General features: G+C 37.5%; 1 protein-coding gene across 1 annotated transcript in view; it reads left to right on the plus strand.

The window, feature by feature from the left end:
* Positions 1-923: 923 nt before the first annotated feature.
* LOC107552152 (alpha-1A adrenergic receptor-like) overlaps positions 924-18,951 on the plus strand; it is a 27,474-nt gene continuing 9,446 nt past the window's right edge. The window contains exons 1-3 of the mRNA XM_016233981.1: positions 924-961; positions 1,442-1,833; positions 11,823-13,626. Coding sequence (XP_016089467.1) covers positions 12,702-13,626 — 925 coding nt within the window. The 5' untranslated portion in view covers positions 924-961; positions 1,442-1,833; positions 11,823-12,701. The remainder of the gene's footprint in view (positions 962-1,441; positions 1,834-11,822; positions 13,627-18,951) is intronic.

Consider the following 18,951-nt stretch of genomic DNA (forward strand, 5'->3'; position numbering starts at 1 on the left):
CTTTGTATCATCGTGTATTCAAACATTCCATTCCATCAAACATTTCTTATTTCTCGGTTTAAGTATTAAAGTAAATAAAAGTAAATAAGCTAAAACTAATACCTAAACAGTAATTCATATTATATAGACCTATTTAAAAAATCTAATATGACAAAACCACAATAAAATTAGTAAAGCTGTAACTAAAATTAGTGAAAACAAAAAATATATAAATATCCGCAAGCTTTGTGCCAGGAGTTAAATGTTTACTTAGATGACATGTAAATTATTTAACAGACATAAATTTGTAGACATCAATTATTTATGATTTTAGAATGCCTTCCTTGAAATATTGATCCAAAAGGTGACATTCAATACAATAAAACTTTGTAAGCAGATTCAGAAATGGTTACGTTAAATACAAGGTGACACCTCACAGCTGCTAGTGAGAGAACAGTACACATACATCAGAAGATTCATATTTAAATGTTTGTCTCTGTGTTTGTTTGAATTAGTGTAACTATGCCAGTCCGGCAGGCACTTTGTGCTGGTTTCTTTCTAATCTTCTGCATTTCTAAACAGCTGCACATAAAAGCCTTTGGCTTTTGTAAGGCACTAGTCTTTGTCAAGCTGATGTGGAGCGATTTGTGCTATGAAAAGCTCTACATAACTGTGAATTGAACACTCTCACAGGTGAGTTTTGTTGGACGTTTGAAGGTTTCTTGCACCCTAATTAGTCATTTAATTGCATTTCACGATTGCATCACCTACAAAACAGATTACTTAAGATACAGAATTCTTATAGCAAGCATCAGACTCTTAAGAATAAACTGAACTGAGCAAAATGCTAATTTGTATGTTCTCTCCTGGTCTTATTATCTGTTTTTATGTTTTCTTGATAGATTTTTCAAGCTTTTAATGTATTGTCTTTTGTTTAAAATCAGTTCCTGTATGACCAGATGGTGCAATAACAGTTTTGAAGGTATGTTTTCACCTCACATTCTCATACTGTGTATATATATATATATATGCTGATGTACATGATGTCAAACATGTCTCAAATGATCATCATGATGTCCAACACATTTGCATGTTTTGAACAGGTGCCAATCAGATTTGAGTTTGAGTTACTGCAGAGGGAAATCTATTTTTCATTCATTTAGACCAGTTTTGAAATTTGTACGGAATTTTTTAGAGTTTGGCAGCATGAATCAGCATTTGTTTGATTTGAGAAACAAACTCATCTACATCTTGCATGGCCTGGGGATGATTACGTTTTCAATTTTGTGTGAACTAAGCACACCTCCAAATCATGTCTTCATTAACTGTAATGAAGTATAATTTCTTTTTGATTTTGGGGTTAAATATGACTCGTGCATTAGCAAGTTTCTCGCTTAGGATCACAGTTCAGTTCACCTCGAGGAGTTTGGGTAACCACCCTTCTCATGTCTATTTTCACCAGACGTTGGAGGCTATTTTAACCAGAAATCGCGTCAGCAGCTGATTCACTCTTCTTTGAGGTGATGTACCATCGCTGGCCAATGGCCACGTCCACATCTGCGAGCCCAGAGCGCAGCGGCACCAAAGTTTGTGCGTAAAGGAGGCGGCGCGGCGCGGGGCGCCATGACTCACACTCACGGTCACCTCCTCTGAGAAATACTCATGTCCCGAGGACCCTTCCGCTCAAATGTGCGTGTGGAAACACAGAACTGCACTTGACTCGCTGAACTAGAGCTCTGCCGTTTCCACAGCGATGACAGGAGAGATTGAAGCGACGAACCGGAGACGCGCCGCGCGTCCATCTACCCAAACACCTCCGGATCGAGCTCTCGCGTTCACTGACACGCTGCTGAGGTGAGTGTTCAGTCAGTCGCACAACTGCTAGACTATATTGAGCATGCAATCATTATGCGTAATAGGCTACATTAGAAATAGCCTATTTTTTTTCCGTTTGCAAACTTCGTGCGATGTGCGCTGGAGTGAGTCTACAGGTTGCTTCTGAAAACTTCACATACGTGCTGTTGCGTTCAGTTTACGGTCTTTAAAATGAGGGATCGAGTGTGTGCGCGTGTTTAGTGGTTGTGTTGGTGCATACTGATGTAATGCATTGATTAGTTGTGTGTTCCAGAGATTTCGGCATCCTCTCCCAGCTGTCACAATGATTTATGCATGATGGGCAACAAGAAAAGGTTACTTTTGTCGTCTTGTATTGACTGGAGCAAAAATAGTTTGATTAAAATGGAGAATTTTTCTTTCGATTCTCTCTGCTCAAAAACAAACTGTTGAATCAGAAAATTGGAACTATGGTGGTGTGCATATTTTGAAAAGGACATACATACATAGCCTATATCATAAGATATAATATATACGTATATATATGTAATATAATATATAACATACATATATGCATAAGAATAATGCTGACTTTATTTATGAATCTTATATTTAATAATGGGGGAAATGGTTAGGCAAATTATAATTATATTTTGTTCTAATGAGTTTCTGATTTTAGTATAGCAAACAAATCTTGTTTTATTATAGGATATAATGTGCTTTTTGTAGCAGAATGAAGATTTTAGATTACGGTTTACATGAATATTTAAGGTGCTGCTCATATTGCTGCTTTTATATATATATGTATATATAAATCATTTCCCAGTATTTTAATCGCCTTTTCCCCTAACTGGTTAATTTTAAATGGTCATTCGGTGCAACAATACATTTTTAAAAATACAAATATTCCATGTATCTTTATTAATATTAAATTGTACGTTTTAAATGTATTAATGTTTAATATTAAAATGTTTAATATTTAATGTCAACTGCATACTTTTAAATATATACAGTATATATCTATATTTAACATTAAGATACATGAAATAACTGAACATTTAAAAATTATATTTTTATAAAATTATATTTATATAAACTGCCCATATTCTATCTATCTATCTATCTATCTATCTATCTATCTATCTATCTATCTATCTATCTATCTATCTATCTATCTATCTATATATCCATTCATCTGTCTGTCTGTCATTCGTTCATTCTATCTATTGTATCTATCTATCTGTCTGTCTGTCTGTCTGTCTGTCTGTCTGTCTGTCTGTCTGTCTGTCTGTCTGTCTGTCTGTCTGTCTATCTATCTATCTATCTATCTATCATGTATATAAAAATACAAACACATGCATGTATATATTTAAGAAAAAATATGTTATGTTTATATATTATTTTTTATATATAATATAAAATATAAGAAAATGAATTTATAAATGTATAAGCATGTAAATATTTTCAAAATATATACTGTATGTGTGTGTATTTATATACATAATAAATAAACACAGTACACATACATATATAATGTAAACAAAAACTTTTATTTTGTATGCTATATTTCATAATAAGATAATTCTTTAAATTTACTGGTGTAATTACATCTAATTCTTACATGTACATTTTTTTAATGGTTTCAGATATAGTAGCCAAATTTCCATAGACTACGACCACCTTCAAATTCAATTACTCCACTTAATTTCGCTCATGACAGAGAGGAATAATGTGAGTCTCTCAGCATGTCTCTTCTGTTGCTCCAGAAGAGGAATGTTCTAGAAAGCCGTGGACCTGAGCTTTCAGTCAGGCGAGATACAGCACTGTTTGTGTCCCTTCACCCTCTGCTGAGGTCTCACGCTTTGATGCTACATAAACATCGAGCAGCCACTGACCGAACTCATTTCTGTCTTTTTGAAGCCTGTACATTAGGAAGCTTCGACTTGAATTACCTTTCAGCGGTGAAGCCTAAATATTTACCGCTCTTTATGTAAAAGCAGGCAACCGTATCCATTAATTTCAGAGGAGGCTGTGGCGATTACAGAGAGAGCGCTGTGGCTCTGTTTATTGCGTTGCCCTGCAGGGCTGTGATAAGTACTAGGCAGAGAAGACCAATAATTGTGATTTAATCTCAGTCAGAGTGAGTGTGGCCTACAGGTTGTGGAGGGACCACCGAGCTGAAACCCAGCAGATCGACTGTTTCTGTGATGAGCGAGACTGTCGGACCGCCGCAGGCCGCCCTGATTTCTTCACAATCTGTTAATGAATAATAGAGACTCCTCTGAAGCCCTTAAGGAATTGATCAGTCTAAAAGAAATATCGACTAATCCTCATGTATAAAACCGTATGCTGCCAAACTATAGCAAAAGTAGTCTGTGCTATATTTCATATCTTTTAAATAAGTCATATGACTGCTTTGTGTGAGGAATAGCCTAAAATGTATGTCTTTTTGTCATGTGACTGGGCGAGAACTAATGAGGTTTGAGGTTTGCATTGTGATATTTTGATGTACACTGAAAAAACTGGTGTAAGATTTACTTTGAAACAGTTGTCACAAATTGTTAGTAAATTTCACAAATAATACACAGAAAGACTGAAATATTTTCTTGTAAAACGTACTACATACATGGTTCCACTGTATGGACAAAAACTGCTAAAACTTTCAAAATATAATAAAATAAATAAATAAAACTAAATAAGAATGATAAAATGATACATAAAATATTTTTTCAATTAATTAAAATGTTTTGTAGATTAAAAAATGTATACTACACTTTATTATTTTTTAAAAGGAAAATAAAAAATTATTTAGCATCAATGAATCAAACTAAATTCATTAATTTATACCAAAAAATAAATAAATAATTATGGATTGAATCAGGTAAAAATAGTTGCAGGTTACCACTTTTTACAGTATCATTTTAAATGACAGTATTAAATTACAGTAGTAAATTACAGAGTTTTAATTTTTGGGTGCACTTTTGCTAGGCCTATGATTAATAATAATACCTCATTTTATTTGTAATGTGCTTTTCTTAAACCCAAAGCGCTACAATAAAACAGAAACACAAAAAGAATAATACAAATGACAAAAATCAAGTAAAAACAAACTTAAATAAGTATTTAAAATCTTAATCAGCTTTTTAAAGGGATCAAGGGTTGGTGCATTTCTGATATTAAAAGGAAATGCATTCCATAATTTGGGGGCTTTGAATGAAAAAGCTCTTTCCCCCATGATTAAATATAAATATCTAATATTAAGTATAAGATTCTGTTCGCTGAGGTGATGAGTTGTTTTGGTGAATCGTTTCATGTGCACGGCCATATGGGTGCCAGTCTGGCAAAGCTCAAGGTCTCTTACTGATGTTAGTGAAAATCATCTGGCTGTCAGTTTAATTTACTGTTTGCTCGAGGACTAAAACAGCAAATGCTTCAGTTGTGTCCCTCACCATAGGCGAGTGTTGTCAATTTGATTGAGCACTGCTCCTTAAAGGAATAGTTCACACCAAAATGAAAAAATCCTGAAATTTTACTCATCCTCAGGCCATTTGAGATGTAGATGAGTTTGTTTCTTCATCAGATTTGGAGAAATGTAGCATTACATCACTTGCTCACCAATGGATGCTCTGCAGTGAATGGGTGCCGTCAGAATGAGAGTCCAAACAGCTGATAAAAACATCACAATAATCCACACCACTCCAGTCCATCAGCTAACATCTTGTGCAACAAAAAACTGCATGTTTGTAAGAAACAAATCCGTCATTAAGGTGTTTTAATTTTAAACTGTTGCTTTTGGCGAAAATCCATAATCCATAATAACGCTTCCTCCAGTGAAAAAGTCCATCTCCTGTTGTCTCTCACATCAAAACCCACCCACATATTTCTTTAGAGCGGTTTTGGATTGTTTTCACTGTGCAGATCTGTGCAGATTTCTCTCCTGATTCAGACAAGACTTTTTTCAATGGGGAAAACACAATATTATGGATCCATAGAAGCAGCGGTTTGAAGTTAAACACATGGATTTGATTATTACAAACACACAGCTTTTCACTTCACCAGACGTTAACTGGTGGACTGGAGTGGTGTGGATTACTTGTGGATTATTGTGATGTTTTTATCAGCTGTTTGGACTCTCATTCTGACGGCACCCATTCACTGCAGAGCATCCATTGCTGAGCAAGTGATGTAATGCTACATTTCTCCAAATCTGATGAAGAAACAAATTCATCTACATCATGAAATGTCTGAGGGTGAGTACAATTTCAGAAAATTTTTGGGTGAACTAGTCCTATGATATTTATAACTCAACTAAACTGAAGATGATGAGCGTTGATAGTAGCTCATGAGAGAGCGGCACAGGGGCGGACGGTGTAGCACAGGCAGGAGGGCTGGTGTGCAATGCAGCATGGCAGCTCAAAGCGAGCCAGCTGAGGCTCTGAACAGCTGGCGTATCAGCATGGAGTTCCACTCGACGCGCCGGTGAGGCCCAAAGGTCAGACGCGGGTTGATGTCGTGATGGGGAGATCAGAGACAGAGAGACCACTGAATGCACACTGAACTCCACTATCTCCGTCCTAGCACTAGTATTATCATGTTGAGCCTCACGAACCCTGGACGGGATTCAGTTTCTCTCGCCTGTGTGTATAAATACAATGGCAGTTGCGTTTAGGCAGGAGACAGAAGGAAATGAATGCTGACACTCACAAAACAGCGGAAGGGAGATAATGCGACAGGGGATTTTTGATAAAAACTATTTTTTAAAGGTAACATGAAATCAAAATTGACCAGAATTGAACATCCATGGTCGTATTATGCATGATTCATCAGTGCATGTTTGTTTATATAGTCTTTCATCAAAATGCAATAACTTTCTCTGACTGTGAAAAGACATTTGTTTCTCCAGGTGTGTGGGGAAAATAATATTAATCATTCATTTTTGAGCCTAAGATCCACAGACAAGTGAAATCCAGATCTTAATGCATAGCATATGACTTTCTGAATATATACAGTAGATGTGCCAAAATCTGCAGTATGACAAATAGACCAGAAGTAATATTAACCAAGAATTTCTAACATTGCTTTCTTGACTGATAAGATTCAAGACATTTTATACACTACCATTCAAAAGTCTCACCAAGTGTTCACCAAGGCTGCAGTTATTCGATCGAAAATATTGTGAAATATTATTACAATTTCAAATAACTGTTTTCTATTTGAATATATTGTAAAATGTAATTTATTTCTGTGATCAAAGCTGAATTTTCAGCATCATTACTGCAGTCTTCAGCGTCACATGATTCTTCAGAAATCATTCTAATATGCTGATTTGCTGCTCAAGAAACATTTCTGATTATTATCAATGTTGAAAACAGTTGAGCTGCTTCATATTTTTGTGGAAATGGCGATACATTTTTGTCAGGATTCTCTGATGAATATAAGGTTCAAAAGAACAGCATTTATTTAAAATAGAAATCTCTTGTAACATATGAAACATTATAAATAACATTGTTGAATACAAGTGTTAGTCTATTTTAAAAATGCATTAAAAAATACAAAACATTTTTGAACACTAGAGTAAATGTAAATATAAATGGAGTTTTTTGTTGACTTTAATGCTGGTTATTTTCTAATTGATAAATTAATGTCGAATCAAGGTAATAAATTAGTTCACCAAACATTGCCTTTGTTGTGGCTAATACATTAAAATTCCTAATCATGTTTTAAAGAAGAAAGAGAATGTTTAATAGGTTGGTTCTGAAGTGCAATACTTTGATAATTGCTAGAATACAAATACTTTGTGTTAATAAAGTCCAGTGCTGCACAAGCCAAACCCTGACCCCATGTGCATGTGCGCCTTTCTTAATACAAAAATAACAGTTTTTGGTATTAATGAAGAACATTTCAGTGCACAAAAGGCTCTTTAGATAAAAAAAAATGGTTCATTTTAGAACTGGTCATTGAAAGGTTCTTGAAGGAACCCAAAATGGTTCTTCTATATGGTTGGAAACCTTTATTTTTGAGAGTGTGTGTCAGCACCAGCCTAACAGCTCGTGTTTTCTAAAGCACAGTTGCCGGTTGAGTGAAGCAGGAGTAATTTTGTGTCCTCCTAACACCTCCGTAGTGCCCAGCCAGCAGCGAGAGTCACCTCTGTGCCTCATTAAGCTGGAAATCAGATCAATATTCCTACTAATGTCAGAAACGTGAGAGCGTCTGAGTAGGAGTGTTAAGCTTGCGTGCATTTCTCCTCTCAAAGTTAATTGATCGAGTCACAAACGGATGGTAGGCGATCTCATTAGAAGCAATTAGTGTCAATCTAGAAAGATCATTGTGTAATGAAAAAAGATCAGTTGAAAATGAAGCGTGTGTATGGTTTATGATCAAGTGGTTTCCTGTATGTGTGCAGACTCACTGTCACAGCCTTGCACAGTTGAATTTATTCTGTCATCATTATAAATAGAGAAGCAACAGACGGCAAAAAAGATTAATTTTCCTGTCTGTCTGATTCTGCTGATGCCGTTTGGCAGAACATTGGTTAAGGTAGAAAAATGACAGAACAGAACAGAAGATTTTAATTTCTAAAGGTCAGGAAGCCAGAAATCTCACAAAAGAAACAAACCAATACTACGTCTTTGTCGACAGGCACCGAAAAAAGGGGGATTTTGTTGTGCAGCTGAGGGATTTGCCTGAAATCATGCGATATTTGAATGTTATTAAATATGTTTTCTTAACTTACTAAGCTTTTTTCTGTGTCTTATGGCAAGCAGCAAGAATTGGCTTGATTAAAGTGGGAATTAGAGAGCATGAAAATGCCAAAAAATAAAAACATTCTCTGATTTTTTTTTTTTTTTGAGGCAGCCTTGTGTTTTTGCCCAGTGGGTGCATTTTTCACAACTCTGAAGTACAAAAAAAATCTGTTGCTGTTTCGCTTCGTTCAGAACCGGCCAGAGTCTCACAGGACACGATCTCGTTAAAACCCCTGTGAAAGGTCATTTTCTACATCTGTGGTTTCCAGAAACAATCTGAAACTCGGGCTTTACGTGTTCTGAAGAAAATAAGAGTGCTTGACAGAGCGTTACTATGCTGGATGCTGCTTTGCGGTTGCTAAGGTGCTTCTATGTGATTACTAAGGCATTTCAAATGGTTGCTAGGCTATTTTGGGTTGTTTTACTCTCTTTTTACTCTCTCTGCTTTTTTATACCAGCAAATGAAAATAAATAATGTGCACAAACTGTTTCAAAAGTATGTGCAATAATATTTATATTAAAGTTCATATAGTATAATAGCACCAGTTTGCATTTTATTTTCTATTTATGCATCAGTTTGTCACGTTTTCAGAATAATCTGTGATATGGCACGTCATCTATCAAGTTCTCAAGGTGCTGTTAATGTTTGGCTTTCAATGAAGTCAGTGTTTTTTTTTTTATTCAATGTGTTTTTGGTTAAATGCCTGAAATAAGATTTGTGGTGAACACAAGCTCAAGATATTTTCACGGTTTATTCTACAAAATAAAATACATCAGTAATACCCCATTTGTAGTTTGCTAGGTTGGCCTACAAAAATACGTGTCTTTAATATAAGAATTTTCATGACCATTTTCCAGTCTCTCCCAGATTTAGGTTACTGTACCTTTAAGACTTCTATGTGAAAAGTACCTCTGAACAAGCTGTCTTTGCAGCTTCAATAAATAATAATAATAATAATAATACGTTTTATTTATATACCGCCTTTTCCAGAGCTCAAGGACACTTTACAATAAACATCAGAAATGTGAGGATAACTTCTAAAAAACAATCAAACAATAATACAGAAAGTAAAGTAAAGAGAACATCAGACATCCAGAGAGTAATATATGGATAAGACAACATAAAACAGAATAAACAGAAGTCAATTTAAGAAAGGTAACATTGTGAAAACAAATTAGTTTTGAGCAGCGATTTAAATTCAGACAGGTTATTGGCAAGACAGAGTGATCTGGGAAGAGAGTTCCATAATTTAGGGGCAGCAACACTAAATGATCTGCCGCCCATGGAAGAGAGGTGATACCGAGGGACGGCAAGAAGGTGAGAATCAGAGGACCGCAATGAATGAGGTGTAGAATAGGGAAGGAGCAGACTGTGAAGATAGTTAGGAGCCAGACCATGCAAAGCTTTAAAAGTAAGCAGGATAATTTTAAACTTAATACGATAGGCCACTGATAGCCAATGCAGATCAGCCAGGATAGGGGTGATGTGGGCAGAATGCTTAGTGCGAGTGAGAATAGGAGCGGCTGAATTTTGAATATACTGTAATTTAGCAATGGAGGTAGCTGGTAAACCTTTCAAAAGGGCTTTACAGTAATCGAGACGAGATTAAACAAACGCATGGATGAGAGTTTCTGCATCGTTGGCACTAATGAAAGGACGGAGCTGGACAATCCGTTGTAAATGAAAGAAAGCTGATTTAGTGAAAGAGTTAATATGAGACTGAAATGAAAGAGAGGAGTCAAACGTAACACCGATACTAGATGGAACAATTAGAGTGCCAGTGATATTGCAAGTAAAGTCAGCGGGAACTTTGATGGTAAGTGATGGGGTACCAATAATGATGATCTCAGTTTTATCCATATTAAGTTTCAGAAAATTAGAGTTAAACCATGTTTTTATATCCTGCACGCAAACAGAAATTATATCAATTTTGGTGGATAGGGATGGCCTGCATGATGTGTAAATTTGAATGTCTTCAGCATAAAAATTATAGCTAAAGCCATGACGCTGTAGTATCTGACCCAATGATAAAATATAAATAATAAACAGCAAAGGCCCAAGAACGGAACCCTGGGGGACACCTTGTTTCAGGGGGGCAGTAGGGATCTAAAATCCCGAGCAGAGATGTAAAACTGTCTATCACATAGGTATGAGGAGAGCCAGGAAAGAGCAGTAACAGATATACCCACAGCCGAAAGACGAGAGATAAGCAAATCATGAGAGATTGTATCGAAGGCAGAGCTGAGATCAAGTAGCAGAAGTAAAGACAGAGAGCCAGTGTCGCGAGAGAGTAATAAATCGTTCACTACCTTTACAAGGGCAGTTTCAGTACTATGTTGCGGACGAAAGCCGGACTGGAATGGGTCAAAGAGATTATTTGCCACTAGGAAAGACTGAAGCTGGGACGCTACAGTACTCTCCAATAATTTAGCAATAAATGGTCAATTTGAAATGGGACGATAATTGGATAAAACTTTGGGATCGAGATTGGGTTTCTTGAGAACTGGGGTGACTGCAGCAACTTTAAGTGACCGAGGAAAAGAAGCAGTGACAAGAGAAGCATTTATGAAATGAGAGATAGGTGGAGAAATGACCGAATGACACCATTTCAGGAGAGAAGTAGGAGCTGGGTCAAGTCGACAGGAAGAAGAATTTGATTTTGAAATTAGCTCAGAAACAGAAGACGGATTAGCAAGAGAAAAGCAGGACAGGGAATTACCAGAGAGATTAGGCTCAAAGCTAAAACTGATAGCGTTGTTCGAAAAGCCTGGTGTATTAAAGTTATTAAAGTAATAAAGTTGTGAATGTTAGAGTATGGCTATATAATCACTAATTAACCGTAAAAATTTAGACTACTTTTTCAATATTATTTGTCTTAGAATAGATGGAATGTAGAATTTTAATATCTATTCTGTGGGAAAATTAGATAATTTTAGTTGTGTGTATAAGACAGCAACTGTTCATTTTTGTTGTCCCATTTGATTTTGTGTTTGACGTGTCGAATGAATCACTGCAGAAGAAATATATAAATAAAAGCATTTGTTTTGTTGAGGATCCCTCATGGAGAGAAATCCATTTGCGGGCCCTTTATCGGAGAAATATGAATTAATGAATCTATATATCATTATCCACTGGAACTGGCTCATAATTTTATGCCAAACGATTGCACACTTCATTATAATGCATGAGCGGTGGTTTAAAAGTTGCCTGTCTGATAAATGAATCCACTTCACTGATAAAGCTCCATTTTCTCTGTCTGTTTTCAGGGTTCATCAGTCTTCAAACCAAACCAGCATGGCTGCTTTACGACCAGATCTCTCCTGATTGAAGTCGTTCGCCTAAAAATTGTGTGACGCACTGAGAACTGCTCTTCAGCCAAAAATATCTCCTCAGCATATGCCAAAGTGCTTTTAGCTTTGTCCTTGTTATCCGCTTTGCAACCTCAGCCAACGTCAGCCAACGCCATGCAGACTTTCAATGCGAATCCGATTCTGAAGTGACCGTCAGCACCATGTGGACTGTTTCCAACCGCTGCAGATGCGCGCAAAAAGACGGGAAGCTCTTGTTTTACAAAGTCCACGAACACATTAACAGTGCTTAATGAATGTGCAAAGAGAGATGGAGAACGTTTTGACACCTTCGCACGTCGATGCATTGATGCATATCTAAAACGGATCGCTCATGCATCAAACCTAATGCCTGGAAACTACAGACAAACCTCTTCTGTAACTTAATAGATCACACCAATTGCAACAACGGCATTTGTGTCATTCTCATTGTTCTGTATGATGTTGCAGCTGCACATGGTTATGAACATGTCAAAACAACCCTTGAATTTATGACTTTATGACAAAAGAATCTGACGTTCTCCACAGCATAATATGTTTAGTTCCTCTTGTTTATTCCTTCACCCACAGCTATTTTCCACGAACATACATCACTAAAAGCTCATCTAGGAGAAATGAGAAATGAGACACAACAGGTTAAATTTCATCACATTCATCATCCCTCATTGCAATGCTGCAAATGCCCCAATGTTCTTGTACCACGGCCAATGCAATAGTGCCGTTTTCATTGTTTTCTTGGAGAGATTCCAATATTATGGTGCAAATCTAACTGACGCCCCAAAATCAGACCTTTATTAAATGCCTGGACATCTTGAACAGATGATTCCCCTCAAAGACAACATGACCCCAGAGTCATTCCACGAAAACTGTAGCAACTGCAGCCAGGTTCTCGTCCCGGAGCTGAACGTCACGAAGGCTGTTGTTCTGGGAATGGTGTTGGCAATCTTCATCATTTTTGGCGTTCTGGGCAACATCCTGGTCATCCTCTCAGTGGCTTGTCATCGTAATCTACGCACAGTTACACATTACTTCATTGTGAACTTGGCGGTTGCGGATCTTTTGCTGAGCTCTACGGTTCTTCCATTTTCTACGGTCTTTGAAATGTTGGGTCGTTGGATTTTCGGACGCCCGTTTTGTGACGTTTGGGCGGCAATGGACGTCTTGTGCTGTACTGCGTCAATCATGAGCTTATGTGTGATTTCGGTGGACCGATATATCGGCGTTAGTTATCCTCTGCAATACCCGTCCATCGTAACGGAGCGACGGGCATTGCTTGCACTCATTGTTTTGTGGGCTCTGTCCATTACCATCTCAATCGGACCTCTTTTTGGATGGAAGGAACCAGCACCGAAGGACGAATCCATATGCAAGATAACCGAAGAACCCGGCTATGCCATTTTCTCTGCGTTAGGGTCCTTCTATCTCCCTCTAGTGGTGATTCTGTCGATGTATTGCCGCGTGTACGTGGTCGCGAGGAGGGAGACCCGAGGTCTGATTAGCGGACAGAAAACGGAAAAGTCCGATCACACCACCGAGGCTGTAACTTTGCGGATACACCGTGGGAACACGACGGTGTCCGAAGACGAGGCCTTGCGCAACCGGACACACTTCGCATTGCGTCTGCTCAAGTTCTCCCGAGAGAAGAAGGCCGCTAAGACCCTGGGCATCGTGGTTGGATGCTTTGTCCTTTGTTGGCTTCCGTTTTTCCTGGTTCTTCCGATCGGCAAGTGTCTCACTTTTTACATTTGATTATAAGCAAATACCAGATTGTGAAATTGAAGATACCTTTGTCTGCCAAATCTATGCCAAAAAATGCATTTCTAATGTGTTTGACACAACAGACACATAAGTAGAAAAAATATATTAAGAGAAAACTGGTGGCTGTAAGAAAAGATTAGCGCCTTTCAGTTTAGGATCATTCTCAGATTTATTTATTTATTTGAGAAAGACTTTTATTCGTATCTTTTTTTTTTGTTATGAAAATTCAGTGTCACACTAAAGACATTTAAATAGATAAACGAATTTGCGCCGATAGCCTTGTAGGCAGCGTGCCGACATAAAGTGCCATTGCGCTACAGGTGTCTCAAGTTCGAATCCCTACTCGAGGACCTTTCTTGATCCCACCCCCCTCTCTCTCTCCCACTTCACTTCCTGTCAGCTCTGATCTGTCCTATTATAATAATAGGCGAAATAAATCGTAAATAAATGAAAAATAAATTGCATGCAAATTAATCACTTTTTTCCTCGAATAATCACCATGTGCACCATTTGAGCCCCTTCAAAGCCTCTTCTTTCTCTAAAGTTTGACTTTAGTTTTCCACAGCTTTTTGTATTTTTTAAAGGGGTCATGTGACGCGATTTCATGTTTTCCTTTATCTTTGGAGTGTTTCAAGCTGTTCGTGCATATACAGTATAAGATCCGTAAAGTCACAAAGATTAAAGTCTCAAACCCAAAGAGATATTCTTTCTAAAAGTTAAGACTCATCCACGCCTTCCTAAAACGCCTAATTTAAACACACCCCCATCTACGTCACTGTGTTGGAAGATTTGCATAACACCACCCAAATGTATACGCAAAGAAAGAAGGTGTAACTTTTATTCTCGTTGTAGTATTGTTGCTGCCGCCATGGAAGCCTGTATTCCAAATATGGTAAGAGGCGCAGCATTTCCGTCATACGCTTGAGGTATTCGGCCAATCACAACTCACTGGATAGCTGGCCAATCAGAGCACACTGTGCTTTTCAGAACGATGAGCTTTGTAAGAATCGAGGAATCATTTCAGAAAGGTGGGGCAGAGAGGAGCAACAATAATGTACAGTATGTGGAAAATAATGTGTTTTTTAACCTTAAACTGCGTAAACAAATTGCATTACACCAAATACACAAAATAATGTTTTTATTTAATGTTTGTCCTTATTTGTAAGTCACTTTGGATGAACGCGTCTGCTAAATGTCTAAATTTAATTTAAAGGGGTCATATGATGTGATTTCAAGTTTCCTTTCTCTTTGAAGTGTTACAAAGACTAAAGTCTCAAATCCAAAGAGATATTCTTTATATAAGTTAAGAGTCAACCACGCCTACCTAAAATGGCTCGTTCTAACACGCCCCCACATATCTACGTCACGATGTGGGAAGATTAGCATTACGCCACCCAAATGTTCACGCAAAGAAAGAAGGCATAACTTTTATTCTCGCTGTAGTATTGTTGCTGCCGCCGCCGCCATGTCGTGAAGGCGCTGTGTGCTTCGTTGTGAAAGCGAAACTACCGTATTGGCCCGAATATAAGACGACCCTGATTAAAAGACGACCCCCCTTTTACCAGATGTACCTTTTGAAAAAGGTAAAACACATTTTGTCTTCAATTATTTTCATATTGCATATTTTTCCTATTTTCATTTTTGTTTTGAAAGTATGGTAAAAACTGGTAAAATGTACCAACAATCACATTTTAAAAATATACACTTTTTGATATACCATTAAAAAAAAAAAAAACAGGTAGCCCATCTGAATTAGGACATTTAGGCTATCCATCTAATAGTAGCCTACCAAAATCTTATTAACAGTAGAAGTAGAGTTGGTCCCATCAGGCTAACGTGACAGTCACAACTCATGCAGCTGTAAGGTTTTAGGTACTTTGTTTGGCCTTCCAAAAGAGGACGATATCCGCTTCGTCATGCCTGGAGCTGATCCGTGCTGGTCGCTGAGGAAATACATCAACTTCGCGCTGTGGATCGCCGGATCGGCTTTCACCGTGGACGAAGTGGAGTCCAGCCAAGGGTCATCACATGTGGTTGCCGCAATCCCGCCGGCTATGGCGGCCGCTCCTTCGTCGAATCCAATGCGTAAAAAGACAGTATAAGTCATTATAATCCGTAATTATGTCCCCACTGGATGCAACAAATGCCTCGTTTATAATAGGTTTTAATGTTTTTGTCTCGTCGCTCCAGCTGGACACGGCATCACAGTATGGTAAGGGGTGTAACATTTCCGTCACACACTTGAGGTATTCGGCCAATCACAACACACTGGATAGCTGGCCAATCACAGCACACCTCGCTTTTCAGACCGATGAGCTTTGGAAAAATCAACGCGTTTCAGAAAGGCGGGACATAGAGGAGAAACAATATATAGTACGTGGAAAATAATGTTTTAACACATTTCATTACACCAAATAATGTTCTTTTTAGCAGCATCATATGAACCCTTTAATTGAATTTTTAGCACTGACCCCTTTAAACATGTTTTTAACATGGAAAACGCTTAATTATTTATATTTTAATAGATATAATATTTTAATGTGTGTTTCTAAATAATTTGTAACATTTTTTGTTTAGCTTTTTTGTGCATAATAATATAGAATAAAAACATTTTACGTATGTTGCAAATGACCCCTAGATGAGCCATTCATCTGTTTGGCAAAAGCATTGACTGTTTTTTCTTCTTTCTATAACGTGTTTGAATTGTTTTGGACTAACAGGAAAAAAGTGATTTAGTGTGATTTACTGCAAGCTACAAAAGCAAAAAGTATGTCATGTCTGACTGTTCTAATGATTTTGCAAGTGTAAACTTAAAGTTCAGGAGATGTTGACCTTTCCCCATTCAGATCAATAGGAATTGTACTGAGTACTACATTTCCACCAAGTGAACCAGCTTACCTCAAAAAGGACTTTGTCACTGGTCAATGTGGTTTAAATGACTAGAAGACAATAATTTAAAGAGTTCTAGTTAACTTTGAGATGAGATGCTCTTTGCATTGTGTGAAATAACTGGTCTGTATGTGTGATTTTCATGCTGTCCCCTGACAGAAATAGGTTAACGATACATGCACAGAGACAATTTTTTTGGTTTCCTATCTGAAAGTCAAATGCACAGAGATTTTTCCAAATGCTAGAAGATGAGAAAATAATAACTTCAAGTGGGTAAAACGCTGCCATGTGGAAAATTGAGAAAATTGGTAAAATATTTGAGTCCACGCAAGCCTCGGCTGTTAGTGTTTTAGCGATTTTAGCATGTAAACAGGTCGAAAGGATCAACTCGCTTGTGGCTCGGCAAATCTTGTAGTGCAGCAGAAGTGTTTGTTGTGCCAATGGTTTAAAGGATGTTTGTTTAAACCTTCGTTTAGAGCGTTCTCTCAGACAACAGGGTCACGGGTGTTTACGCAATATGTTTGGCTTCAGAAATGAGTTTCACAGAGAGTCAGAATGATCTGTAATTCCCTTAATGCACAGCAGAGCTTCTCGGGTTCCCCAGATATGAATTTTAGCTGTTATTATATTTCCCACCCCTGCAGTAGGGCTCTTGCGAGACCTTTCGGTTCAAGGTCAGTCAGAGTTAAACCACATAATAGAGTCTATTCGGTCTCAAAAAAGAGAAAGAATCCAGTAAACTGTATTATTGGAAAGCCAATGCAAACAAATAGCACAGTCTTATGAATCTGTGGTAAACGTGGGGAGCCTGTTTACTCAAAAAAATAATAATTATTCTGAATCTGCATGGGGATTTATAAGAAACACGATTTGCACGATATTGAATCGCTTGCTAATTAACTGGCATTAAATTGCATATAATAGAGTGTTTAATAAAGCTCAGGGGATTCAATGACCTTATCAGTATGACTCAGTTTGAGACAAAACACACCACACACTCGCTCTGCAAACCGTGTTTAGTAACCGTGAAATCTAAAACACCACCTTCAATAGGAGAGTTGTTCGTTTAATGTTACGCCGGTCGATGCAAATCTATTTTTGCATGTATGACATCTCGCTGTAAAGCTGAGAGACCCTTTCGCTCATTATGAAGTCTCCGTTTAGTTTGTGATCATTTAAAACAACAGGATAATTGTTTTCCCAGTAAAGTGATGCTATTTTCATCACTGCATGGACGACTGGAGCTGAAACACTTCATATGGATGCTGTGGGGTATAATATCAAGGGGATTTTGCTGACAAATGTGGGTATTAGGATGAAGAATTTACCCTTCGGACAGACATTCTTCCTTTGAAATCTTCCCTCGATGCTTTCAGTACAGCAGTAGTGAAGGGAGAATCACTTTAATGCTTGGTTGACTCTTAGAAACATCCACTGCATTAAAGTATAATAATATAAATTCATAATAAGTATCATAATACTGCATAAACACTATGACCTAATGAAAGACACACAGAACAAACCCACATGCAGCCAATAAAGCCAAAGAAAACAGTTCCTTAGAGGCGATCCTTACAAAAAAAAAATCACCATAATTATTGTTAGGGATTGTTTCAAAGGTTTAAGGGTCTTTATAAGCAACCAACAGCAAAGACATGACAATTTAACACATCTTTAAGCAACCAACAGCAAGAAAACCCTAAAAACCACATAGCAACATGCCATTCTTTTTTGTAAGGGCGAATACTCACATTTTATGAGGGAACGAGGGAACGAATAGAGCCCTGCACGGCCCTTGTCCAACAGCTTTATGAGAATTCTCGGCCCGAGTCCGACTGGATACCGTGACTTTTCTCTCTCTCTCTTCCCCATTACACAGCTATTAAAATAGTTCAGTTTTGGTTTTTAATGGCAAAGTGGTCATATTTCTTTTTGTTTCTTTGTTAAGTTAATTTAGAAATATGTTTGGAACATTTTATGTTTGTTAAATTCAAGTTTTTGTTTTTTAAAGGAACGAGCAAGAGGCAGCGGCAGACAGTGAGTTGAGCATTATGTTTGATCAATTTAGACTTCTCAAACCAACACAACTTGCCTAAAATAAACAGAAATAAAACACTTCAGGCATTTCACAGTATTAATTTAAACATTTAACCAAGATAAATGAGCATTGTTAGGTGCATATCCAATCGTTTGCACGGAGAGTGGAAGCTAAAGCGCACTGCAGGACATGGAGGCGCCAGCGCGATCACTTACATTTTTTTTAAGAACAGCGGAAACTTAAAAATACGCTGTCATTTTTGCTCATAAAGGTAAGAGTATACATCATTCGGAACTGCAAAGGGTCTACTTGTATTTGTGTGCACTCACAATATCAACAAAACCTTGTGCTTTTGTAAAATAA

The sequence above is a fragment of the Sinocyclocheilus grahami genome, unplaced genomic scaffold (genome assembly GCF_001515645.1).
Source record: "Sinocyclocheilus grahami isolate Dianchi unplaced genomic scaffold, SAMN03320097.WGS_v1.1 scaffold442.1, whole genome shotgun sequence".
Classification (NCBI taxonomy): Eukaryota; Metazoa; Chordata; class Actinopteri; order Cypriniformes; family Cyprinidae; genus Sinocyclocheilus; species Sinocyclocheilus grahami.